Genomic DNA, 27,863 nt, shown 5'->3' on the forward strand with positions numbered 1-27,863 from the left:
CGCTTTACAGCTGCCTTTACGACAGTCGCGCTTTACAGCGCCTTTTACGACAGTCGCGCTTTACGACAGTTTTACGACAGTCGCGCTTTGCGGCCGCTTTTACGACAGTCGCGCTTTGCGACCGCCTTTACGACAGTCGTGCTTTACGGCAGCTTTACGACAGTCGCGCTTTACGCTACACCTTTTACGATAGTCGCGCTTTACGGCGCCTTTTACGACAGTCGCGCTTTATGGCCGCTTTTACGACAGTCGCGCTTTACGACGCCTTTTACGACAGTCGCGCCTTACAACGCCTTTTACGACAGTCGCGCTTTACGACGCCTTTTACGACAGTCACGCTTTACGGCCGCCTTTATGACAGTCGCGCTTTACGGCCGCCTTTATGACAGTCGCGCTTTACAGCGCCTTTTACGACAGTCGCGCTTTACGGCAGTTTTACGACAGTCGCGCTTTACGACAGTTTTACGACAGTCGCGCTTTGCGGCCGCTTTTACGACAGTCGCGCTTTGCGACGCCTTTACGACAGTCGTGCTTTACGGCAGCTTTTACGACAGTCGCGCTTTACGACACCTTTTACGACAGTCGCGCTTTACGGCACATTTTACTACAGTTGCACTTTATGACAGTCGCGCTTTACGGCAGTTTTTGCGACAGTCGTGCAAAGCAGCCTAGGGAAATGGACCCACAGGCAAGCCCTAACAGAGCATGACAGTGCAGCTAAAGAGCTGTCAGAGGTCACAGAAAAGTGCAGGACACAAGAACTGGATGATATTGATTAAATATGGACAAAGTCTGAGGAGGTGTTTGGTTTGACTGAGCAATATTTGGGCAAACTGAAACGAGAAGAATTTTAAATCTTGGTTCCATTTTACTTGACTAGTAAAATCCCACAAATTAGGATATAATTTATGTTTCAGCAATACTGATATCCCCCTGGGTAAGAATGAAATTGCTGTCTGAAACATGGGGTGAAATACCAATATCACCTACTGCTATTCAAATTCTTAGAAAATTAAAGAGCAGCAGCAATTTACTCCCAAAGCCTTTTGAGATGCCAGCTGCTTCCTAACAGACCCTGAGATCACAGCCTGTAGGCACCATTATGCTAAGTGATGCACCTGGGCATTTCAAGCACTGTGTTACTGTGGCTCAGCTTGATGATTCCAGAATGTTCCCCACAGCCTCTCCACTTGTAACCAGTCTTCAGGCTCTCAACTTGACTGAAGATGATAACTTACCCTGACAGTGATTTATCTGAGTTTCTCAAAGCATTAAAAGCTGTGACCCAGTCTCCCATCCTCTGTCAGTGCAGACAGTAATTTGATGCTCTGCTGGATGATCAGCCTTTTGGGAATTTGCTGGCTAATGAAACACTGCTATCAGTTTTATCAAATTTTCTAGAGCTTCACCCAAGGGAAATCACATAACTCAGCCACAGCACCAGTAATCAATTTCCCAGGAGGGTCCTCATAAAGCAACTGTGAAACTTGGTACTTTTATACCTAAAATTTGCAGTTCTGCCTTAAGTCCTTAAGGTTCCACTCACTGGGGATCAGAACAGGACCCAAGAGGATCCATTTCTGAGCTCTGCATCTGGAATATTAACACAGGCATAAAAGCCATGGTTTCTCACCCACTGGGCTCCTCAGACTGGCAACTAGCAACGCCAAGGGATCCTGGTCAGTTCTTCGAGGCTAACCCACATAACACCCCCAGACTAAAAATCTAAAGGCTGCAGAGAGAGAACCATGAGCCACAATCCATTGTGACACAAGACTTGCAGCCAGACTTTCAGAGGGAGCAAGGATGGGCAGGGAGGTGCAGGGAGGAGCTCACAAGGAAAGGGCAGCTTGGACTTGGCTGGCAGCTTCACTTAAGGACCATCTTTGGCCCTTCCCAGGCAGCTGCCTTGGGTCTGTGCCAATGACTGGAGAAAGGGACAAATGCAAATTTCAGTTACTGCAGGCTCTAGTCCCAACCTAAAAGGTCAATTTTTTTTTTAATAATAGTTTCAGTCATACCTTGTGAAAATCAAATTAATCATTCTGGTCACATCAAAACAGCTTTGTGAACTGAAAGGATAATTTCCATTTTCCCCTGTGAAGACTCTTCAAAAGAAAGAGGGTAGTTTTGACATAAATCTCCCTCAGATATTCAGAAAGTAGAGCTGGAATGCCTGTTCCAGCTTTATTGCAGCAAAATCTTTCAGTCAGGAAATATGCATTGACTTTTTTGTGAAACAAGAGATTACATCTTAAAGGCATGACATGCCTTCAGCAGTGGGAAATGGTTTTAAATGCTGAGCTTTGCAAAGAGCTACATGTGTAAGAGTGTGGCCAGACCCTGGTGCAGGACAGGAGCCAGCCACTGGCTCCAGGTCTGGCAGTGGGCAACAGGGCCCTCCTGTGCAGCTGTACAACCTATGAGACCCCTCCCTTGTGGCTGTACAGCCCTTGGAATAAGGTATTGGACACTGGACTGGTGCAAAAATCCAGGCACATGTATCCAGGAACATCTGTAGGCATGTTTATAGCAGCATGAGCTTGAACATCTGGGCCATTGAGCAGATAAATCAAACAGCAGCTCTTCCCAAGAAAAATTATTTCTTTTGCATTGAGAAAATGAAGCAGAAGGGAAGTTTCCTGGGGTCACATGCCAGCTGTAACCTACTGAGCTGTATATTCACAGGGCATTGATGAAAGGAGGTTGAGGATTGTTTCAGCTCTAACAAGCTCTTCTGGCCCTGCTGGAGCACTGCAGGGCTCACCAGCTGAACAGCCACCTCCTCATTCCCATGCTGCTCTCACTCCTTGGCTTCTTTTGATGTTTAACAAACTGAGAGTCTGCAAATTGGACTAGTCACAATTCTCATGTTCAGCCTAGTACAAGAGGCTCAGTTTTGATAAGCCCATCCAAATCTGGCTGTACATCCCTTACCCCACTGGCTCCAAAGAGCAACAACCTGGAAGTTTTCAAAAGGATGGGAGGGAACACCAAACCTGGAGGGACTGACATTCCAAAAACACCCACACCAGTGGCCTGTCCCACGTTATGTTTTGCTTTAGACCTTCCTGCATTTGGCAATGACATGGGGAATAGAACTGTTTCACTGCCAACCCCATTCCCTCACAGAGCCACTGCTGTCTCAGCACAGTCCCCAGCAGCAGGAGCCCACGGGCAGGCAGGGACACACTGTGCTCACTTCCACCCTCAGCCTTGCTTCGGGCTTGTTTGCTTCTCACCAAGCAGGTCAGCCTGACCCAAAGAAAATGGCTGCTCTTTACTTGCCTCTAAAAAGGAAACATTTCCTTGGGGGAAAAAAAACCTAAATATGAAAAAAAGAGGATCCAGTAAGAAGTTCCTACAGGCTGGGTTTCTGTCAGCTCCTTACAGTGACAGACTGCAAAGCTTCCCATATTGACATACACAAAGTGAGACAACTTCTTTGTTATACTTGACACTGAATAACAGAGTATTTCTCTTTCCTGTGCCTACCAGACATGTAGAGCAGGCACTAAACTGTCTCTTACACAGCAAGTTCCCTGCCCACACCTTCTCACAACAGCCTGAACTCCTCCTTCACTGTTTCCTTGTGTCTCCTCAGGGATAGGTGAGTGTTTCATCTCACCCATCCTTCCCACAGCTGAAGAATGCAGAATGAAACCTGTCTCTCAAGAACACCAAAGGATATTAGGTTTATAAAGCACCTGGTGAGCAACATATTTACTTCCCCAAAATAAGAGCAAATTAACAAACAAATTGATTTCCAAGACAGGCTGTCTTTGATTTTTAACACTATAAATGCTAATTTCAGCAACAGCTGTTTGATCAATCTCATGCCCAGTCCTGCTCTTCTCACATCCCAGAACAGTCTGTGACTGAATTTATTGATTGTTTCCAAGACGAGTGCTGCAGCAGGTCTGGCACCTCGTGTGAGCACACTGCCTTATTCCTACATCCCATATCCCAGACTCCACACATGAATACACCAGATGCAGCTTTCTCTTCTGCTCAGATCCATTCTCTGATTTTACCTTGCAGATCCCCTTGTTTTGGCAGCTGTTGTGCCAAAATTCCTCTCCCAAGCAGTCTGTGAGCACATTGCTCCAGACTTGCCATCACTCCTATAATTTGCTATGCCAACAAAATTGCAAACAGGCTGCATGGCCAATCTGGATTACCAAGCAATTTATGATCTGTTTCTGTTTTGTCCAAAGCTTTCCCTTGAGTTTTCTCAGTTTGAGGAGGAATTGGTGCTCACAGGACACAGCCCCCACATCACAGGCTTCTCCAGAGCCTGCCCCCAGTGTTCCTCACAACCCCTGCTGGAGAGGACACCTCTGCCACTGATGCTCCACTTGGCCCGAGAAACATTACAGTGGAGGAATTTTGGCAGCCTGCTGTTTGTGGAATGTGCAAAATCCATCTCCAAATCCTCTGCTGCCCAGCCTGAGCCCAGGCTGCAGAGCTGCAGGAAGGGCAATCTCCCTGTTCTGCTGCCCTGAAGCAAGGGAAGACATTCAAACTCACTCCTTTGTCTCAGTGCAGGCCCAAAACACTTTTGATCTATTTTTTAACAAGTCAAGGGGTAAAAAATAAAATAAAGGCTTCTTTCTTATTTCTCATGTCATAGCTTCTAAAATTCCCTGCAACTGATGGGTTTGGAAATCTCTAGTTTGCAGTAGCAACTGAACCAGCCTTGAATCTGAGCAAAGTTCATCCATATTCAGAGTATTCAACAGCCTCCAGCCCCTCACCAGACTTAATGAAGTGTAATGAAAGAAAAAGAATGAGCTTTGTCCTCACTGCCAAAGGAAAAGGCAGCTGGAAATATGCAGGGGCTTGATATGAATTGAACATGATTATGTATGTGATAACCATTGTTCTGAAGAAAATGGTGCTGTTATACCTAAGGAGCCCTCAGCAGGCCCTTGTAATTAGAGCCACTTAGCTGCTTTAATTGCCTCTGAAAGCCACCCAGAACAGATTGCTTTTATGCTCTTTCCATTTTAAAACCAGGCACAGAAATATGGAGGCACTAACCTGCATCCATTTGGGTAATGGGGATTCAGAGGAGGGAGCTGGACAGGTATTTACAGGGAAGGGCTCAGTACTGAACCCACAGGGCAGTGGGATGTGTGGGCACACTCAGGAGGATGTTATGGTGATGTGTGGGCACACTGATGGTGGAAGATGGCTACCACAGCCCACAGGTGAGCTACAGAACTCTGGTCCCACCACCCACCCCCAGCAAAGAGCAAAAGGATGTGTCACAGCCAGGCTGACAGTGAGGCACAGCTCACCATGGTCCTTGATGGGGTTCTCACAGTGGTATGCAGTGCCCTGAGTTTGTGTCTGCCACTTACTCAACAAAAACAGCAATCCAACTCTAAATTAACAATCTTTTTTCTGTATTCTTCATTGATTCACAAAACTGAAAATATTATCTTTCTCTCCTTCAAATTAATTACATTAATGGTTCACAGTTTCTTGGGAAATAATTCCCAACTCAGTTCTGGCAATAGAGCAAGACTGAAATCTGGCCTAAGCTATTCTGCTAGGAAAGACCAATTGGAGCTGTTCTGGAGAGAAGAAAATGTCCCCTCTCTTCCTTGTGGAAGGAGAGTATTCCAGAAGGACCTTTTTTTAAACATTTGTCTTCAGTCAGTTCAAAGAGTCCTTGGATCTCTCCTAGAGAGAGATGGCTGAGGAGCATATATGAAGAGGTCAGGGCTCCAGCTTTCCCTCCTCAGCTTCTAGAAGTACAGTGCACAATTGAAATGATGCCCCAAAATCTTTGCTGTGGACAAGGATCCAGCCCCTGCTCCGAGCACACAGCCCAGTGTTTGTACATGGCTTTCAGAGACCAGAATTCTTTTGAGACATGAGTTTGAACCCATCGTCCAGGATGGATCTCCGATTGCGCCGTAGCCTCCTTTGCCTCTCCAGATGGATGACTGCTCCCAGGAGCACACCAGCAGCCACGAGCAGCAGGACTCCTACAACAGCCAGGGAGATGACTACGGCCTCTATCTGTTCTTGGGTCACCCTAGATCCAAACAGCATCACCTTCTGGGACTCATCCTCATCCTCAAGTGGCAACCCTGAGAGACAAACAGAAAGGTATTTGCAACAACAGCCAGCAATACCAGAACAGAAAGGTTGCAAGAAATGCAACAAAGGAGCATTAAGAAAAACATGATGCAAAGTAGTGGAATTACCAACCCTGGAAATGTTCAAAAGATGTGTAGATATGGAGCTTAGAGAAATGTTTCAGTGGCAGACACGACAGTGCTGAGTTCATGGCTGTACTCAATGATCTTAGAGGTCTTTTCCAATCTTAATGATTCAAAGGCCATCCATCATCAGACCCTCACCCCTGAGCCCACACAGAGATTTGAGATGGATGGTTCCTTCCCTAACCTGCTCCAGCCCAGAACCTGACAGTGTCTCACAGGTGTCCAGGCCCAGTGTCCACTGCTGTGCCCGGCCCAGAGATGAGAACACGTGTCCAGGCTGGGGCTGCTGCAAGGTGCCCCAGTGCAGGCTCCCTGTGCCCATGCCTGCTGTCCTACACACCACTGAGTGCACTCACTGAGCCATGCCCATGGTGAGTCACCTGAGCTTGCTTGTGCCCCCACACAGAGGCAGCAGCCACCTCCTGAGAAAAGGGGCTGTCTGCTCAGGCAACAACTGTTGGTCAACGTTTCTGCCTGCTGAGCACACACAAGCTGATATCTGCGTATGATATGAAACCAAATTATTTAATATATGGCCAACACTGTTCTCACATATTTCCTACTCCTCTGCTGGTTTGTCCATTTTGAGTGAGGAAAACATTGGGGAGAAAATGACTGAAATAACAGTGGAGAAAGTCAGAGTTGTAGGTAAGTGGCTGCCTTTGTAGCTGGCCTGAACTGGCTCTCAAATCAGCTCAGCTGAATTTCCTCACAGCAGCTGAAAAACGGAGTTGTGAAGAAAGATGAAAAATCAGGAAAATAAACCACCAGTGTACACCACTCCGACTTCTACCACAGAAAATTTCAAGGGGATCATATCTACTACTCCCCTTCTCCCTGTGCTGCTCAACCAAATGCCTGCTCACATCTGTTCTTTACAACACCCAAAAAACTCCAGGCACGTGCTTGGGCTCTTTTCTCAGGGGAACATCAGAGCAGAAGGCAGATGTGCTTGTTTGCATGCTGACTCCATCCCTTCAGCTTGTAGAGATAATTGTGAAACTTCCCTAAACCACAGGGTCACTGACAGTCCAAAGAGGGAAGACAACCCATCCCAGGCACCCTCCTCCAAATCTCTGCCAATACCTAAGCTCAGACTGAATCTGAATCCATATATGGCAGGCACAACAGGGTGTGAGGTCACCAATCTTTCCCACCTAACACAGACAAACAAACTCAACCAGCCCAACTCCCTTGCTTCTATCACCAGAGGACAGACTGGTGCGCTCCCTGTTATCTACTGAAGCAAGGCCTCACACCAAGGACCTGCCAGGCTGGCAGAGTAGAGGCTGTGGGTGCTGTGTGTTCCTCCCTTCCCTTACACTGATCCAAACCTCTGTGTTGCTCAGGGATTGCCCTCTCCCCTTCCCACAGACAGGGTTTGGCAGTGCTGTACACACCATACCTGGGGTGGCAGTCAAGTCTTCCAACTCTGACTCTGAAAGGAAACAAAAAGAGGGTGAGAAGGTGTTGGGCTGAGCAGGCAAAGCCCAGAACAAGGCACATCTGGCAAGGATCTGATCCAGAGGCAGTATGGTTTCCAGGACTAGCAGGCTGTCCTTTGTCCTGTCCATGTTTTCCCTCTCTACATGACATGAGAATTTTTGTATCACCTGCTTCAGAGACAGCCCCAGTTCCAGTGCACAACCCTTCCCACCCTTCAGAAGGAAAAGTGCTGAGGGAGAAACAGAGATGGCCCTGACACTGGGCAGGCACTGGTCACCTACAGCTGAAACACTGGGGCATTCACTGTTTTGGTAATACATCTAAAACCACATCACCATGTGGGCTCCATTGCAGCCAAACCCATTACTGAGGGTCACTCACCTCTGAGCACCTCCCAGTTCTCAGTAAGAACAGTTACTGGCTGAGAGCTGAACATAGCAATTCAGACACAAGCTAAAAATCAAACTCAGAATAACAACATAGGTAATGTAAACTCCAGAAAACAATTGGTTTTTAACTCCAGCTCCAGGTATTACCATATTTAAAGGGAATATCATAATTTAATAACACTTAGGTAATTATCTGCTCCATTAACTGACTTTTTATAGTATATGAGAGAGTTGAAATACACTCAGAATTCCACAGCAGTAGCAGAAGTGCTGCTGGATGTTTTACAGTGACGGCTCCCTACCTCCTCTAGGCAAGACAGTGAAGAGGATCTCCATGCCAGCATGGATATGGTCAGACACATGACAGTGAAGCAGCCACGTCCCAGGGTTCCCAACCAGCATCTCCACCATTTCAAAGGTCCCAGGGAATAGATCCACAACATCTGCTCTGTAGCTTTTGCCATTCTGTCAGAAAAGGGAGGCCATTAGCTGCAGTGCTCAATGCATTTTCTCAGGAAGAAAATTCTGCCAGTGTTACTGGGGACTTCAGCTTTTAATGCTCAAAAAACCCCAAAGCTTTCAAAAAGCAGCTCCAGGCCTGCAGCTTGGAAAGCAAACAGTCTGGTAATGCCTAACCCTAACAAGGATTAAACTGGACATCTCAGCACAACACAGGCTCAGGGAGTCAGACTGGGATGTGTAAAACCACATCCTTTTCCTAGCTGGGTGGAGCTTCAGCAGTCTCATTAAAAAACATTCAAACACAGAGTCAAGAAGTGCTGGTATCAGTGGTCAGTATCTGCTACACCATCAGCAGATATTCTCACCTTGTATATGAAGGTCTCAGCATGAAAATGGACTGTGTGGACATCAACCTCGTGACCCATTCCCAGCAGGTACCAGTTCACCCTCTCTCCCTCATGCATGGTCAGCCCAGGCAAGGTGGCATAGAGCCTGCCATTGATTGCTGTGAGGGAATGACACAGAGGGGAAAAGGGGAAAAGTCAGTGAAATTGTATGGGTGCTGCACAAATTAGAGGCTACAAAGCTCATACAGCACCCAGTGTATCAGCTACTTATCCTCTCTGCTCACAGACAAGTCACTTGCACTCAAGGCCATGCTGTAGCTCAGCTCAAATAAATCTCAAAAACCACCTTTGCTGAAAATCTGCAGTCAGCCAGCAGTGTTTGCTTCTAGAAGTCAAAATGCATAAAAATGGCATTTCCAGCCCAATGATGGAGAAACATGTATATACCTACATGCACATAAATGTCTGAGCAATTTCCTTGATGAACATTGAAAAGGGGTAAATCCTGCCAGTGGGTAGGAATTACCTACTTTCTCAAATAGCACAGCTGGAAGGAATCCTGCTGTGACTGCACATACAGGAAAGGGATCAAAACAGTGAGTGAGCTGACTGCTATGGCACATACATGGAGACTTTCGTGCTCAGATGATAACAGAGGGAATAAGATGGAAAGAGGCAGGATCTGAGGGCAGAGCACCAGGTTTTTACTCCCAGATCTGCTCTGGGCAATTTGTGTAGCCTAAAACAAGTATCCAACTTCAGCATAGTGGTTCTGCTAGCTGTAATACAGGGTTAACAATTACACCTTCATGGATGTGTATTTGGAGAGTGCTTATCTCACCCATACAAAACCAGCAGTAATGACAGTACACAAAATGCAACTGCTCAGTATTCTTATTTCCACAACTGTCAAGGGACCTGCTTTGCTGAGGGTGTCTTAGATATAATATGGAGAGAAATTAACATAAACAACATGCTAATTTAAACCAATGTGTTCATCCTTCTATGGTAGAAATAACCTAAAACAGCTAAAACAACTGAGCTACATCTTGCAGCCACACAGCTCAGAAAATTAATTTGAAGCCTAACATACTCTGATGGTCCCTGAGACAAACAGAATTAAATTTGTCTGACAAGTTAATTTCATGTTTGGTTTTATTTCCTTTTCTGAGTCACTCAGACACATCAGAGATTAACCTCTCTGGCTTGGATGTTGCTATTCCTCCTTACAGGAACAGCCACAATGATCAGCCTTCACGGCAGATCAAAGATGAGGGCTGTAGGTGTGCTGCAATATTGAGAACAGACAGTTTAGTTCTGTCTGTGCCACTGATAATGGGAAAGGATGAGGACATTCACAAGTCAGACTCCCTACTTAGAGAGGTTGCAGAATCAACACCAACATTACCGTGCATTTTGTTGCTTTCCACAAATTTCTCATCCAGCAGGTTGATCTCCTTGTGATTTCCCTTACTGAAACGTTCCACATTCTCCTCCAAGTACCAGGACTGATTTTCATCAAAAACCAGGAAGAGCAGAGCAAACTCCCTCTTTACATCCTTCCTGCTCCCACTGGACCGCAGGGCCCCTCTCCGGCAGACCTTCAGGGGCCCGATCAGCCCACTGTACATGTCCTGAGCAGAAGGAAGGAGAGCTGAGGCAGGGACCTTCTCACCCTCTTTTATGCAGTTCTTTCAGTAATTGTTTTCTATTCCCCCATCACCCCACTGCACATGTCCTGAGCAGAAGGAAGGAGAGCTGAGGCAGGGACCTTCTCACCCTCTTTTATGCAGTTCTTTGCCTTTCAGCAATTGTTTTCTACTCCCCCATCACCCCACTTAAAACAACCAGTGCTGCTGTACAAGTATTCTTGTTGGAGAGCATCAGCCACTGAAGCACAGGAACAGGAACTGTACGTGCTCTCATAAATGCAAATCCAAAAGTCATAAATATGGATGGTATCAAAGTATTTTCCACTTGGTGACTGCAAAAATATCTGCAACTTGAGATAAAAAGGCCATTATTTCCGGGTTGAATGTGATGGTTTACTGCAGGATCCTCCAGGTTGTTGCCCTGTGAAATTAGTGCTGTGACACTGCTAGCAATGGTCAAATCTGCTTGCTTTATTCATGAGGTTTATTTTGGACAATTTCTGCCTTTTGCAGATTAGCCCTATGGCTCTCACCAGTACAAACCATGACAAACTGGGAGACATTCTAAAAGCCTACAAATAACTGGAGGGAGGTTAGTAGCAAGGAGAGACGATGGAACTGTTTTATGAAAGTTTGTTAGGAAAAAATAAGGACAGACATCAGAAAAATTCAGATGATTTCCTCTCCATGGAGAAAGCTGGACATGTTACCAGGTGATTCTTCCTCTTCTTAGCTGGGCCAATCTCTAAATTGTACCCAACTCACATTGTTTTCTAAACAGGGTAAAAAATTGGTCTAACTAGGCTTTTCTGGGTATAACTTTTATTTTACCTTTACTGGGTCCACTGCAGAGTAGTAGATCCAAGGCACACAGGCTGAATCATTTGGCCCTGGACCAGCTCTCTCAGGAACTTCCCAGCGGTATGTCACAATGTCACCTGAGGGACAGAGAAGCACCACACACCACATGACACACCCACTCACCAAGCAGCAGCAAAACCAAATGGAAAAAGAAAATCCTGTCTCCAAACCCCAAATTCAATTCTGTATTTGCCAGATATTGCATCTGCCTTAGCCAAACACAAAGCAGGCTGGAAGATCCCCTCTCAGAGCAAGATGGAGGGGTCACAGGATGTAAACACTGGCATCAGCACAGTGCAGGTTTATCTGCTGCTTTTGAGATTGGACTTGACCATGGAAATGACCATGGAAGCTCATTCAGAGAGAGCTTAATATAATATTTCTTCTCTTTGAAGTGAATTTATGAGGCTGATTCAAACTGGGGGTAAAATCACCCTTTTTTATATTAGCAGCCCATTTCACAAAGACAGGATCTGGCTGACAGCCTGACTGTGGCTTGGACCGTCTGTGCAAGCTAGAGAGGACCAAAAATTAAATACACTGGTATGTGGATCATGAGACAAAGCAGCCATTTCATTCAGATCCCATCAAGCAATTGTGCATTTCTCTCATTTCATCCCATTTTCATACATTTGTGCTCATGCAACCTAAAGAAGAGTCTCCCCCATCCCAGGACTGGCTGAGCTGTCACCTGCCATCCCCTTCCCCTTCCCACAGAGAGACCACACTCAGTGTGGAGAGGATAAGGCTGCACACAGAAGAATGTCCTACACATGTCCCAGAGGGCTGCCATCCCCACGCAAATGGTACCATTGAAACTCTGCTGGACCTGAAAAACCAGTTACTGTCCAGTCCCAGCACTCTACTGTAACAAAACCAGGACATCTGAGGCTGCTGAAGGAAACCAGTGTGGCTCTGGGATAAAATCAGCTGTGTGAGTGAGCCCACACAGGAATGCAGCTAGAGACAGGGACCTACCAGGGTTTGCCACCTGGGGATGTCCAGCCTGCTGCTCCAGCACCCCGTGCGCATGGATGGAGTAGGGTCGTGAGGCGTTGTTCTTGAACACGACGTTGAGAATATCGCCCACCTCCGCCCACAGAAAAGGGCCTTGAGACAGGAAGAGTGAGCTCTGAGACCAGCAAAATCCATCAGCACATCTCCTCGGATATTCCCACCCCTCTCTCAGCATCTTCTCCGCAGAAATATTACCTTATAATATTTATGATGTTCCCCTTTCTCTTCGCTACCTCCCAAAAAGAGAATTGGAAGTCAGTCCCAACCCAAATCTTAGGAAACCAGACTGATTTTCACAATAAGGACAATGAAGGTGGTTACACATCTTAACTGGGGCCAGCACAGCTAAGGCTTGATTTCTGAATACTGCTATGCTAAATGTCACATGTTGATATCAGTTGCTATCAGTTGCTATCAGTTTCAAAAGATGTAGTAATATTCAACTGAGCCTGACCGTGTCACAAATCAGAGCTGCAGCCTATTTTGAGTGGCAGATGCTGCCCTGACACCACTTACAGCCTTGGGTTCATAACACAGAGTTCTGTCTCCACAGAGCTCCACTCATCAGTGCAAAATGCTCCTCCATGTCCCAGGGCTGCCTGTTCTTGCCCCAGAAGCATTTCTCACAGCTACAGATTTTCCCCTCTATTTCTCAGATCCCTGTCCAGAAGTCAGTGGTTGTTTCTGTCCTACAGTCAGAGAAATGCAGCTGTGAAACATGCTTTGCCCAAGCCATGACACAACACTGGTGCAAAGGCAAGTGGAAAAGCCCAGACTTTCCTACAAACTGTGCACGGGACTCTTCTAACTGCTGTCTCCAAGGTGGCAGATGTGAGTAGGAGACAGTCCCAGTTTCTCTGCACTGACACAGGAGATGCCTAAATATCCAGTGAGCCTTCAGATTACAGCTGTGAGCCACTGCAGCTTTAGAGCCCCAGTTCCATTTCTGTGTGAGAGGAAGGTGAACCCTGTGCACACATCCTTACCCAGTATCCCCAGGTGCTCATGACCACTTATCCTGGCCTTGGGGGTTTGGAAAGTGCCATCTGTGTACTCCCTGTAAACTGCTTTCTTGTACCTGGAGCCGAGCAGTCCATTCTCGTTGCTCAGAAAGATGTCAGCATAGCTGGGAAATGCAGAACAAGCACTGAGATAAACCAAAACCTCATGGGAAACAAACAACTAACTTGTGTCAGGAGGTTCACAAGCTGAAGGGGCTTCCCAGAGCCAGCTTGGGCTTCAAAGGAGAACATATGACACAGAGGGCTGCGCTCCCACCAGCAGCACCACCAGAATGTGCACCAGGTCACAGGGTGGCCAAAACACCCAACAGGCTCCACCAGGGTCTGCTGGGCCACTGGCAGAGGCTTCCCCAGAGGGTGGGCTCTACCTCTGTGCAGAGTGGTTGTGGCGCTCCCTCTCCCAGCTGCGGTCGGGCGCGTAGTCCCAGAGCAGCTCCTCGGCCGCGATGTAGAACGTCCTCACTCCCCTGTAGTGATGGGCAGAGCCTGTCCTGCCACACCTGGAAACGCTGTACTGCTGCCTCATCCCAGACTGGTAGTGATTGCTCGTCTGGCAGTAGATCTCAAAAGTCCCTGAGGGAGGCAGGATGAACAAGGAAATCAGTTGCTTTTGAAGATTCCAGGAGACCGGTGTCAGTATGTGCTTGGTGTATCTCTGTGGTGCTTAAGGAGCCTGGTTGCCACAGGCCAAGGTTAAAAGGAGTCATTGGAGAAATCAAGCAGGAATGGCACAACAAAGTCCTACAAATACATCATCTCAGGAAGCTTTCTTACATAATAAGCACCCGTAGCAGAGCTGACCCTGTAAGAGTTCATACCACGCTAGAGAATCTGCCACAGCAGCAAATACCACAATGGGAGACTCTTCCATCTGCCCAGGCAGCTGTGCAGGCACTCACCACTGTGATCAGGCTGCATGAAAGCAGTGGCAAATGTGTGTGGGAACAGATTGGCTGAATCTCTCCGCATGCCGTTGATCTGCAGGGTGTTTCCCTGGAACACAGCTCCGTGGACGTCTGCCTCGCTGCCCAAGCCCAGGAGGTGCCAGGACACTCTGTCTCCTTCACACACGTCCAGCCCAGGCAAGTTACCAAACATAAGTCCATTGATGGCTGGAAAGGAGAAAGCAATTAACTCTCTGCAGGCAGGCATCAGCCAGGAGGTTTTGAGCATACACCTTGTAGGACAGGCCTGCCAGTCAGAAGAAGGGTAACTTGTTTGTAATTCACCCCTGGGTACACTCAGAGCACACTTCTCCAGACAGCTGTGCTGCTTGTCCATGTCTCTCCTGATGCCTCCAGCCTGGCTTGGTTCCAGGCCAACACCACACAGCCCTTCCAGCCCCCAGCTCAGCCTTTAGGTGAACATCAGCCCATGCTTTGCAGGTTCATCCCTGCTGTCAGAGAGCAGCATCCAACCATACCATGCATCCTGTTGGATTCCTCAAAGTCATCATCCTTTTCCACAGCTGTCTCTTCCATCCTCAAGTAGTACTTTATGTTGGCATTTAAATACCAGCTGAGGTTCTCGTCAAACACGTTGAAGAGAAGATAAAATTCTTTGTCGATCCCTTTCTATAATTACAATGATGGTTGTTAACTTTTAAAATGCAACAATTAAGTATCCTTAGAGTTAAATCTCTTTTGCTTGGGTCTTGTATTCCTCTTTATTTTAAAACATGGCTTATTGAGGGACAGGACTCTGTCCCTTTACTTATGTTGAACATTCATCTTTTATTTCATAAAAGGCACCACTTGTGCATTTTCCATGATATTTTGCATTAACAAATAAACAAAACTCAGCCAAGGCCACGAAGTCAGTGCCCCCTTCCTCCCCTACACCTAAAGTGTCTGTCCAAACCAGTCCCAAGACCAGAGGCCAGACACAAGGCAGGCTGATGACCATACCACACCCCTCCTACCTCCTATCACAGGCCTGGATTGGGGATTTTTAATTACCCTAAATCCTTCAGTATTAATTCTCCTAAGAAGTGCACTCCAAATCATGGTGGTTCCCTACTAAAAGAACATTGTGATGGTGTCCAGACTCTCCTGCTGGTGTCACTGCCCTCAGCAGCACATAGGCAGCCAGCCTGCTGAGAAGGTGAGCAATTCCCATGCTGCAGCACATGGGTACAGCAGAATAGCCACGCACCTTCCACAATTAAACATTCATTAAAGGTTTGCCTGAGATTGTGGAGCCAGAATTGCCACCCCAGGTGATTTCTCCCCGTCTTACATTCACAAAGGTCTGTCTCTTCTGCTTACATGCTTCCAATACCTGCCCATGTTTATCATTATCACAGCTCCTTCACCTCAAGGGCTGTATGTATTCCCAATCCTCTTTGCTCAGCAGATCCACATTTCCACCTTGGGTACACATTGATACACTCCTGATTTAGCCACATGGTGCCCCCACTGACTGTGAGCTCCCCCAGGAAGGCTCTGAGGACAGCAGTCCCCAGATCTGTCACCACTCCCTGAGCCACACTGCAGGACAGCAGTTGGGGTTTGATTTGCCATCTGTCGTCTTTTACAACAAGGCTCTGCTCCTCTGTCTGGTACCTCCCCAGGGATATCAATTTACTGTCTTCCCTAGATTTACTACCAGGAATAGACTACTTCTGAGTGAAATTCCAAGAGGAAGTTCTGGCTGCCTTCAGGTTTCACCTCTCCATCAAAAGTGCAAGACTGACATGGATTTTCACACGCTTTTTTGTAGCCAGCTCTGCTTGAAAATTAACTTCTCTGGCAGAATAAATGAGGCTCACCTAAACCTCAAAGCATTGTATCACCCAAGCAGAATATCTGTAAGCAAAAACATCTTTTCAGTGTTTCTGGGACTCAAGGACTATTCCATGTGCCTCTCTGAAAGCAGTATGTTACACAAGCCTCAGGACAAAAGATAAAGTTCCAAGACACAGTTGTTCAACCAAGTTTATCTGTGAATTAAAAGCAGAGCTCAGGAACTGTTTTGAGGGCAGCTCTTGAGAGCCCAGAACACTACTGGCCTTTCCCAGAACACTACTTGCCTGGAAAAAGTTGATACCAGCTGTACCAGCATCAACTTGGCCAACAACAAGGCTTTGATTTGACTCTCCTGGACTCACACTACTGCACATTTGTTTTAAATATGCTCCCTAATGTTTTGCTGATGCTTCCTTTCTCTACATGAAAGCAAAAACTTGGTAGGAATAGCGCAGGAAAACCCCTTTACCTGCTTGTTGTTGTCATCCAGAGTGCCTGCCTTGCAGATGAGCAGAGGCCCCAGTAAGCCTGAGCTGGAGTCTTTGACAGGGTTTGCAGCTGAGCTGTACATCCAGGTGAGGCAGGGAGGGTCACTGGACGTGGGCCCCACGTGCCTTGGCACAGTCCAGTGGTAGGTGAAGTTGTGCAGTGGTGCCACAGAAACCCCACTCTGGGACAGGCCTTTAAAACAGGGATTACAGGGTTATTCCTGAGTCCCTGCACAAACTCTGTCACACCTTCTCACCAGCTATTTCAGAGCAGGCTCTATTTCATTCCTGTCAACCAAACACCCAGCACCTCTGAAGGGTGATGGGGGGTACTCAAGGAAAGGGATCCACCAACCATCATGGTACCACATCCCCTCCGATGCCTTCCCATAGGACACTCCATGTGGATGGATGCTGAAGGGCCACGAGGCTTTGTTAAAAAATGTCACCAGGATGGTGTCTCCAACTTCAGCTTTGATCACCGGACCTGGAATAGAGCAGGGAGAGCACATCAGCAACAGAGCACTTCCCCAGGCCATCAGGCAAACCAAAGCAGACAGGGCACCCTCCTCCAAGCTGCAGGGCCAAAGATGAGAGGCAACAGATGGTCTGGCTGTGTTGCTGTTGAAGGGAGCTCAGTGGGAGAAGGGGCTGGCAAGAATTGTCAGAAAGCAGTTTGGGTGCACAGGATAACTCAGAGAGGCATCACACCTTCATACAGGGAAGTAACACAACAGGAATATGTGCTGGAATGCCCTCAGGAACAGCCCATGTCTCTCCCCCACCCATGTAAGGCCCCCTCCACCCAAAACATGTGCCTCAGAGGCGTGAGATCCTCCAAGCCCATGACCCAGCCAGCCAGAGAGGAGCTATGAGCCTTTACCATGCCTGTCCTCAAGCACCCATCCAGGAGAGAAAGCTCTCTGTGAGAACTTGGGGTTTGCAGCATGCCTTGAAGGGGCTCAGTCAAAAACACATAACCAGGAGCTACTGCTGTGATCTGTTTAGCTCTAGTCACACGTACTGTACTGTATCCCTGAGTCTTACCTCTGGAACACCTTCAGAATGACCCCTGAAGTGATTCTATCCATTCTACCACCCTGCACCTTGCCTTGTTCAGATGTGACTTGTGAAGCAGCTCTTGTGCCCCTCCCTGTCCCCCAAAATGAGCAGGCAGGTTCAGCCACCTGGCACTCCCAGCATCAGCACCCTTCTGACAGACACTGGCAGAGGATTTGTGTTCCTGGAGGATTCTCACCAAGTATTCCAAGGTGTTTCTCTTCTTCTGATTGCTGCTTTTCCTCACGAAAGCTCTCATCAGTGTATTCCACATACTTTGCCTTCCAATAGACACCCCCAATGCGGTAGAGGCTACGCTTGAAATACTGCTCAGCAGGACTAAATGCAAAAAGCAAATGTCAGGTCATGTCACAGAAAAACGAGCCCTGTCCCCCTGCTCCCACAGGCCAGGCCATTAGTATCTCCAAATCAAGCAGTATTTCAGACAAGGACAGCATCCCTAGTTTGGAACAAGCACAGCTTTGACTCTACTAAGCCTTTTTGCCCTTACAGACTCGTCACCTGCATGTGTGCTCAGGGAGCACCTGTAGCACAAAACCCTCTCCCAGGTGAGCAGGCCAGGTGAGATCAGCATCACTACACAAGATTTGTGAAGAAATGAACAAAACTGCAGCGCAGTCAGTGGGAAGGCAGTGCTAGAACTCCAGCCTCTTCAGAAGCTGGAGACAGCCCCATTGCCAACTAAAATAAACAGCTGTAAAGGTATTTATTTCCTCCACTACCACCCTCACCAAATATAAGTAATGAGCCTTGCAGGAGAGGCAGCGCAGTTACAAGGCCAGCTCACAGGTCTAAGGTCTGCAAGGTTTGCTGCATGGCATTGGGTAAATAATTAACCACTCTACATTTCCTCTTCTCCACCTGAATAAGGAACATCCTCTCCCAACAGATTACTAGGGAAGGGACGTAATCTCTGTGGAAGGAGAAGAATCTCTTTCAGTTAGCCAAAGACTGAACAGGAAGTCTCTCAACTGCTATTCCTGATCATGGGATGGAGGGCTGCCACCCAAGTGCTGGCATCTGATTTCCTAGAAATTGCATCCTGCAGCAACACCAGCCTGAGGCCCATTTGCAGGCCAGCAATGCCACCCTGTGTCTGCTGCACCAGGGGTGTTTTGAATCATTTCTCAAATAGATCAATCTGTTCCTAGGTTAGGCACAGCAAGCAGAACTGAAGCCCAGAGACAAATGTGGCAGCTCATGTTGTACATCTGCTGAGACTTCTGCTGCTTGTGAGTATAGCTGTGCCACACAGCTCTCTCATGGGAATGCCCCAAGGTACATGTACTGCTCTCAGGGCAGTCCAGCTATAGCAGGGTTTGATTGACCTTCCCAGGAAATGCACCCCATGTGAGCAGCAGGCATGTATTTTGAAAAGAAAGAACTTCCACATTTTCCTGAGCAGCATTCCTGATGCAGGCCAGACTCCCCAAACCCTGCCCAAGCCCAGCAGCCTCTCACTCACCTGTCAGGGTCAGTGAGCTGCTTCCCAGTGAGCTGGTCGAGGGCTGAGGGGCCGTAGTCCCACTGCACCTCCTTGGCAGCTATGAAGTATCTCCGAACTCTCCCTCCCAGGCTGGGGGCTGCAGCTTGCCGAGAGCAGGGCCGGACCTCATAGAGTGCCCCCATCCCAGCTGCCCAAAACATGAAGGTGGATACTCACTTAGCCCCTCCAGCCAGCCTGATGGGCAGTCCCAGCTCCCCTCTGCTGTCCCAAAAGGCCCATGGATGGGAGAACATGATAACTCCACAGCAAGGAGTTCTGTGAGCAGAACTTCCAACCTTAGATATTGGATGCTATGGAAGTAGGGACCTAGAGTTGCTACAGTCTTCTGCTGTCCTCAGATCTATCATGCAAGTGCCTCTTACAGGGACCAGAGCTCTTAAGGCACTGCCTCATCTCAGCTTTCAGCTGTACCCAACATCAAACATCACACCATGGTACAAGTCACCCCTACCAAAGCTGCCCTGCACATTAGTAACCAACCCACTCCAATTTTACAAGACAGAATCACACAGAATAATGAGGTTGGAAGAGACCTCTAAGAGACCTCTAAGATCATCAAGTCCAAGGCATCACCCACTCATCTGTGGGTGATAGGGAAAAATGTCATAGGGACATTTTTCCACACCCAAGACACTGTTCCCTACCACACTGTACATCACGTATATCAACACCAGAGGACACAGAGTCCATGACATATTCCACCCCCTGCCTTACCTTGTATGTGATCATTGACCTGGCAGCTCAGCAGCCATCTCCCAGGGTTCCTGGGAATCATATCTGCTGTAACAAATGTGGCTGGGAAGAGGCTGGCCACATCTGTCCTGTGGCCCCGGATTTTGAGTGTCTCTCCATGGAAGTAGGCTGTGTGAACATCAATCTCATTGCCCATCCCAAAGAGGTACCATGAAACAGAATCCCCAGCACACATCTTCAGCTCAGGGAGGTTGCCAAACACATAACCATTAATAGCTGCAACAACAAGCAAGCCAAAATTAGAGAGCAGAAAAGGAGACTTCAGAGCTCCTGCCAGTGGGTGACAGCACAGACACAATAGGAGGATGGACCTAACCAGAACTCCTCCTCCTCTTCTGCTTGGGAGAGCCCAGCTCCCCAGCTCATTCCTAAAACAAAGGTTATAAAAGCTCACTCAAGCCAAAGAAAAAATCAAAACAATACTTCAATTTTCTGAAGTTATTGCACTGTCCCTGAGATATTATTTGCTAAACACATGACCTCAGAGCAGATCCTGGATCACTGACACTCCTGAGTGTCTCAGCAGACACAGTAGCCTCACAGAGGCGACACTGACCGTGCATTTTGTTGCTCTCCTGGAATTCCTCATCTTCTTTGTCCACAGAGCCAGGATCTGTGCAGAATGATGCAATGTTCTCATCCAGGTACCAGCTTAGGTTCTCATCCACCACACTGAACATCAGAAAAAAATCAACATCCACATCCGAGCGTCTTTGAGAGCTGCCAGTCAGCGTTCCTGAGGTGAAAGGAGAGAGGAATGAATGCAAAAAATCACTCATGCAGAAAATCACACATCAGGCAAGAGATTAGAACCACAGCAGCAGAGAGTCTTGTCACATGAGCTGGGAACAGATGCTTTCCCACATCCTCACAGCTCACCCTTTTCCAATATATCCCTGCCAATACAGCTCTCTCTCCAAGCAGCTCTGCCACTGCACTCCTCAACTACAACACCTTCAGTCTTCTCATTGGAACCAACCAGTCACCATGATTTTCATACACAAACTAGGTCCTGGAAAAGAGTCTTGCTTTTAACATGTCAAGCAGCTCTCTTGGATCAAGAGGCCTGCAAGCTCACCTGCCCAACCACTATGGGATAAGGAGAATGCAATGACCAGAATCCAGCCAGAGCCCAGGTACTGTCCTCTCTAACCAAGCTGCATTTCCCCCTGAAGCTGGGAGCTGCACACCAGAGTATCTTCACATCCTATCCTTATTCATGTCACCATAAGACCTTTACATTATGGAGCTGCAGGCCTCAGCTGCTTTCTCTTGGTGTTTTTACCTGTTTTACATGTAAGTAAAGGCCCAATTAATCCAGATGCAATGTCCCTAGGTGCATCAATATGAGAGTGGTAGATCCAGGTCAAGCAGTTTGGGTCATCATCAGTTGGACTGTGATCTTCAGGGACAGTCCAAGTATAGGTGTAATTCCTTCCTGGGAAAACAGCATCATCCTTCTTCTGATCCTGGGGGGACATATCAGGATACAGGGATCCTAGAACAATTGAGCAATCACAACATCCATTCAAGAAGAGCCAAGATGCCCACACATGTCACCTTATACTGAGCTGAGAGTCACCATCCCAAGGCTGAAATAGTGTTTAATCATCACTTCCTCAAAGAGGCACTGAGGCACAGAGCCACTGTAAGGCAATTTGCCCAGTAAACAGGTCAGCACACAGTCAGCAGGATTATTTCCATTCTGCCTAGTGCTGCTTTGCCTTCAATTCTGCACTGTGTCCCCACAGTCAGTCTCTCTACTATCTCTAGAGCTGATCAGTGTTTTAGAGTTTCTAAAATCAAGAAACCTGGGCCCAGGCCAGGACTCCAGCCCCATGGTCCTGCTAACCCAACACCTGGTGTCTTCACCAAACACCCAAATGCAGTTGCTTTATGGACAGTTCTCCTCCATGCATACTCCTAAATTCCCAGTGAGAAAGATCGGTCTCCATGGTGGCAGTAGCTCATTTACCTTCAGAGTCCTTTTTGTAGAAAACACCATGAGGATGGATTGTATATGGTCGAGTAGCAAAATTTTTTAGGTGTACTTGAATGGTATCTCCCACTTCTGCTCGGATGACAGGCCCCAGGAACCCCAGCCAGACAGGCTTAGGGACCTCAGTGGTGTACATGGAGTCCGTGTACTGCTTGTAGACAGCTTTCTTGTAGGTGCTTCCCACCCTGTCTTTCCCAGACTGCAGGAATGCTGAGGCCTGGCTGTTGAATTCAAAGGGAAAGGCACCATGAGTCATTACACACAACAGCTGGTCAATACTGCAGCACAGTGATGGTGACACTCCACTTGCTGGGGTACAGCCAAAAGCTTTGGCACTAGAGGACCCTGGGAATGCTCTAAGCCACCCATGCACGGCCACAACCTCAACCCCAGCTCTTCACCAACAGACACAAAGTGCTCCCTGAACTGTGCCCTGCAAACAAGACATGGGAAGGACAGTGCTTTCCAGACAATCCCATATGGGTGTCACAGGGAGAACCCTTCTCATGCCTCCTTCAGCCTTCACTGGGCTCTTCAAAACTCACTTTGATTCCTCTGTGGCATTTCCAGCTAAATCACAAGGCAGGTAGAGTGGAGTCCAGAGCTCTCTGGCCAAAATTTGAAGTCTGAAATTCTACTTAACAGTTTCCAGATTCTTTCCAGAGTGGCAGACAAGTCAGGCAGGTACATACCCAGCACATAACCAGCTTCCAGAGTTAAAACCTCATACACATACTAAAGTTTAACTCACAAGCATATTTGCTCATTATGGGTAATTCTTAATAGATAAGAGATGAATCACAGTCCAGGTATTACTGGAACCAGCCTAAATGAGAGACAAGGTCACTCCCCTCACTTCCCCCTTGGGACTGATCACCCACAGCATGAGCACCCCTGGAAGGGAAGTAAACCCTAATGCAAATCTCAGAGAATGAACAGTGAAGATCCAAATACTAAACACTGGCCTCATCATTCAAAAACAGGCAGGGCTTGGCTCTGGCTATACAATCCAGAGTTCAGCCTTTTGCCAAGTCATCCTGCAGCCATTATCAGCAAAGAGTTTAAGATGTTTTACAGATGTGCCTCTTTCTTCCCAACAAAAAAACCTCCTTGAAATAATTTGCTAATTCTATCAATCATATCAACATCTCATCCCTTTCTAATTGCCAGTTTCATTTTTGCAATCATTGTACAAATAGGTCCCATTAACTAATTGTTTGCAGTGACAAGAGTTTTTAAATTGCTTTTAAGTTCAATGGCCCTAAATTTAATTTCCTTCTCTTCATTTATTATTATGAGAGAAACCAAACAAAATCCACTGCATTCATTACCACTTTAGGAGTCAGCAGTAACATTTTTATTAATCCTGAATTTTGGGGTGTTTCCTGTGAACTTATTTACATCTACACAGCATCTCCAGAGAACAGAGACTTTTCCATGCTAAACTGACAGACCTGGATGTTTCTGTGCACCCTTCCTGTTCCTGTTGTGCTGTTTCTGAAGGAGGTGTCTGAACCTGAGTGTTAGTTATTTTGGAGGGATAAAGGACTGAGAGAAGGTCAAAAAATACCAGCTATTTGCCACAGAAAATGGGAGCAAGGAAAAAAAGTACAAATGCCTTTAAAATACTATGGAAACTTTAAAAAACAAAACAAACCATGCACACAAAAAAACACCAACCAAAGGAAAAGGTTTGATGTCTTGAAAGCTAAACCCAAAACACTGTTTGTGCAGTAACTTGAACCAATTATTATAGTTTCCAGATTTACTTTCGCAAGAGAAACAAAAATGTTTTTCAAACAGCCCCTAAAATCCCATGCAGGAAGTCCCATTAAGTCTAAGGCTCAAAATTCCACTGAAACAAAAACAAGCTGGCTCTGTGAAGTCATTTATATAAAGATAAAAAGTCATCATGCTTCAGGATAAACAAGCTGATCACCAGCTGGAACTAAGCAAAATGAAACTTCAGGGTAACATTGCAAAATCTGGGCAATTTTAGAACAATCTGTTCTGCATCTGCTCCATTTTCTGTTCCGTGTTTGTTTTCCACACACTTCTCTCCAGTGTATGGGCTCTGGACTCTCCAGAATAACCATCCCTTTTCCCACTGACACAGGTTTTACCACAGGAGCATAAAACAAGTTAAACATTAAGCTCATAAAGATCAGAATCTACAGGAGTGTGTCTCTTGCTTGCTCAGATGCCCCACAATACTTGCATTAAACTACACATCAAAAGACAGCTCAAAGCCAGCCCCAGACTAAATTCTGTACCTGTTACGTGCAATACTCTGGTTAGCAAGCACATTCCTCCCTGTTGGAGCATAGTTCCAGTTCACCTCGTGGATCCCCAGGTAATAAACTCGGATCACACCCCCAGCAGATGTGGGTGACAGCATGGGGATGCAGAGCAGCAGCCACCAGACTGAGCCCATCTCAGCCTGAAGGGAAGGTGGTTTTGGAAGCTACACCTGTTTGGGAAAGACAAAAAGAATGAAACAGGATATGACCATTTGGTTTGAAGGTGCTGGACATTTTGAGAGGGTATGAAGAAATCAGGTGTAAGTATGATTGGGATCATTCAAATATTGAAGAAGGAAATCACTCTTTAACAAAACTGACACACAAGGTATATGGAGATCATGCCTTGGTAATGAGTCCCCAACACCAAATGTGCTGCTCTCATAATACTTTAATTAACCCTTTTTTCACTACTGCTCATGTTCCAAATCATCTTACAGGTCCACATACAAAGCTCAACAAAATAGTCCTGATATATGTATATTTTAAACTGTCACCAATCTCTCTATTTTAAGTCACCTGAGGAAGTACAGTTTAGTCACTAAGAAGTAATTTTAAATTTTTACTTCTTTCAAGATGGCTCTTAGGGAGCAGCTATCTGTAATCCAGGAGTATATCTCAAATAGCACAAAGTTTTTCCTTTATGTTCCATTCTGTTCCCCATGATTTTGATCAGTAAGTAGCTTACTCATAAAACTTCCAATTGACACCAAGCTTGTTGGCAATAAGCATCAGAAATACTCTGAAGAGAGTTGGGAAAACTGTCTGAAATCATCAAAATACAGTTGAATAAAGGCTCAAAGAACCGCCTGTATGAAGGAGAACCTGATGCAACACGGGCAGTAGAATTACACCAAAAGATAAGGAAGGATTAACCTGCATTTAAAAATCACATGAAAATGACTAAACAAGTTCTCACACAATGATACCCTTAACAAAGCTGGATGTAGCCAGCAAACAAACCCCACCTAAAGGAGCTGTTGAGATACAGCTCCTGAGACATGCAACGGCAGCTCAGAATAGCAGAGAGAAACAGAAAGCAACAGAATGAGAAACATGACCTAGCAAGAAAACTCAGAAGAATCAGTTTTCCTTTTCATACAGAAAGGGACGGTGACACAGCACCATGGCAAAGGCTTTTCATAAAGAGACTGTCATTACTTATTCTTACTGTCTTTGTAACAGCAACATGAATGGATAAGGTTTGTCTGCAGCAAAGCTGGATGTTCTGTAAGCTTTCAGTCAGCACAGCATCACACAGAGCTGCTTTGAAACATCTTCTAACATCTGATACCCAACAGACATGATTCAACCCCAGCACATGGCAATGGACTAAACACCTTCAAAGCTTCACCTCTTGATTTTCAAATATGCTGTGCTATTCTCAGAAGCTAATGATCATCAAGTATTGCTGTTTCCAAATAGTCAATAAATTGGACAAAGTTCAGAGACATCTTTCCCTCCCTTCTCAGAAGGGAGCTGTAGGGATCTCTAAATCTGAGATGCTTTGGATCCATCAACACAGCATAGCTCTGCTCCAGTAGCTCCATCAGCCAGTGCCCTTCAGAAGCTCCTGGTCACAGACCTGATAAAACTCAAGAGAGATCAGCCCCTTCAGAGCAGCTTCAGCAGTGTGGGAACAACAGCAGCACACCAGCTCATGCCCACCCCACATACCACTCAGCCACTGACTTACTCCCCGCTGCTGTTCACAGGGAGCTAAAACACCTTTTTTTACTCACTCTATGCCAACATGCACTCAAAGGAAGAAGTCTGGAAAACCATATCTTTTTCAAACTGCAGACCAGAAAAAGGCAATGGTGACAACAATACGGAAAGAAACAGCAGCAGCAGCCCTCAGCCTGAAGCCTGCCACCCTGCCAACACCCAGCCCGAGGGAAGGGCAGCGGGATGCTCCTGACTCAGCCCAAGCTGCGGCCTTCGTGTCAACTCAGGGCAAAGTTCGCGGGAGCTCCGGGCGCCCGGGGCGGCCTCCTCAAGGCCCGGGCAGCCGCCGAGCCCGGGCAGGCCGGTGTCTGTGCGGGCAGCCGGGGTAGGCCGGGGTCTGTGCGGGCAGCGGGGGCAGGCCGGGTCTGTGCGGGCAGCCGGGGCAGGCCGGGGTCTGTGCGGGCAGCGGGGGCAGGCCGGGGTCTGTGCGGGCAGCCGGGGCAGGCCGGGGTCTGTGCGGGCAGCACCACAGCACGGCAGAGCAGAGGCTCTCCAGGCTGGGTGGGAAAGCTGCCCACAGAGACAAACCCGCCGTGCCAGAGCCCAGCTCACCGCCCCGAACCTCGCATGGCGCCCATCGGGCTCAAACAGAGCCACGGCTCTGTCCTGAGCGCTCCGTGCTGTGCCCTGCCATGGGTGAGTCAAGGACGGGTCTTTGGCACAGCCTTCCCAAGGCTTTACAAGAGGGTTTGCCCTCTTGTCCCACCTGGGCTCTGCTTAGAGTTTGGCCACAACATCACACACACCTCTGGGGTAATTCCAGGGAACAGCAAAAAATACCCTTGAATGGAGAAGTAGCAGATGTCACAAAGTCGGTGGTCACACACCCTTCACAGTAACTAATCACCATTTCTTTACTCGACTAGTGCAACGTCAAAGTAACTAAATTAGTTTCAAAAGTTTTGTTTTCAATTTTTCGTTGATATTAATATTTGCCTTGATTAAGGAAAGAAAAAGAATGAAAACCAAAACCAACTCAAGTTTTATATTGCATCCATCCCTGAATCTTATACTTGACAGCAGAATCCTCCCCCAGGACTGCCCTTTACCGGGTCCCCGACAGCATAGGAATCGCGAATGAACGGAAATCAGATTTCAGGCGGATCGGTGGGATCCAACTCCTATCTGACCGAGGCGGACGATGCAGGGATATTCCCTGACACCTGACTGCAGGGAAACCACAGCCCGAGAGCGAGGGGAAAGCACAGAAGGAAGGCAGGAGGACGAACAGCTCATCCCTTACGTGCGGAGCGGGAGGCGGCGCGGCGGGGCTGCGGAGCGGGACGCGGGAGCGCCGGCGGGGACCAGCCCGGGAGGGACAAAGGGGCTCTGCCTCCGCGGGCTGACCGAGCCCGGCCCCGCAGCGCCGACCGCGCCCGCTCCCGCCCACAGGGCGGGCCGGGCTGCTCCGCCCCGCACCTGCGGGAGCGCCTCTGCCGGGCCGGGCCGCGCCCCGGCCGCGCACGCGGAGCCCGGTCCGCGGCGTGCACCTGCCCGCCCCGCCCTGCCCGGGTCTCGGCCCCCGGTGCGGGGAGCCCCGGGAAGGCGGGCGGGAGCGCGGGCAGAGCCGCGGCCAGCGGCACCCACCTGCTGGGGAGGACCGGCGGCGGCACCGGCCGAGCGCTCCCCGGGGACCTCCTGGGGGGCGGTGGCGGCGGCTGCGGCCCCTTTAAATGCCTGCGGTGACGTCACGCGGCCGCGCGCTCCCCAGGGAGCACAACAAGAGTCACGCTCGCGGCCGCCGGGGCGAGGCTTGGCGGCTCCCGCCAATCAGCAGCCGCTCCGCGCGCCGGCCCCGCCCCTCAGTGCGTCGCGCGGCGGCGCGC

At 47.9% G+C, this 27,863-nt stretch overlaps 1 protein-coding gene across 3 annotated transcripts; it reads right to left on the minus strand.

Annotated features, from left to right (window-relative positions):
* Positions 1-5,394: 5,394 nt before the first annotated feature.
* HEPH (hephaestin) lies at positions 5,395-27,736 on the minus strand. 3 transcript variants are annotated; one of them, XM_030967832.1, is made up of 21 exons: positions 27,625-27,736; positions 24,283-24,479; positions 21,986-22,230; positions 21,296-21,508; positions 20,567-20,746; positions 19,972-20,226; positions 19,216-19,384; positions 17,929-18,068; positions 17,026-17,157; positions 16,652-16,863; positions 14,859-15,009; positions 14,335-14,547; positions 13,804-14,008; positions 13,400-13,539; positions 12,375-12,506; positions 11,367-11,473; positions 10,292-10,517; positions 8,902-9,041; positions 8,377-8,539; positions 7,645-7,677; positions 5,395-6,104 (listed from the first exon to the last, which is right to left on the minus strand). In XM_030967832.1, exons 2-21 carry the CDS (start codon positions 24,441-24,443, stop codon positions 5,860-5,862), a joined length of 3,462 nt encoding a protein of 1,153 aa, XP_030823692.1. In that variant the 5' UTR covers positions 24,444-24,479; positions 27,625-27,736; the 3' UTR covers positions 5,395-5,859. The 3 variants fall into 3 exon arrangements, with proteins under 3 accessions (XP_030823692.1, XP_030823693.1, XP_030823694.1); XM_030967833.1 differs by lacking the exon at positions 27,625-27,736 and adding an exon at positions 27,281-27,388; XM_030967834.1 differs by lacking the exons at positions 24,283-24,479; positions 27,625-27,736 and having other exon boundaries at positions 21,296-21,479; positions 21,986-22,114.
* Positions 27,737-27,863: the final 127 nt, after the last annotated feature.

The sequence above is a fragment of the Camarhynchus parvulus genome, chromosome 4A (assembly GCF_901933205.1).
Source record: "Camarhynchus parvulus chromosome 4A, STF_HiC, whole genome shotgun sequence".
Classification (NCBI taxonomy): domain Eukaryota; kingdom Metazoa; phylum Chordata; class Aves; order Passeriformes; family Thraupidae; genus Camarhynchus; species Camarhynchus parvulus.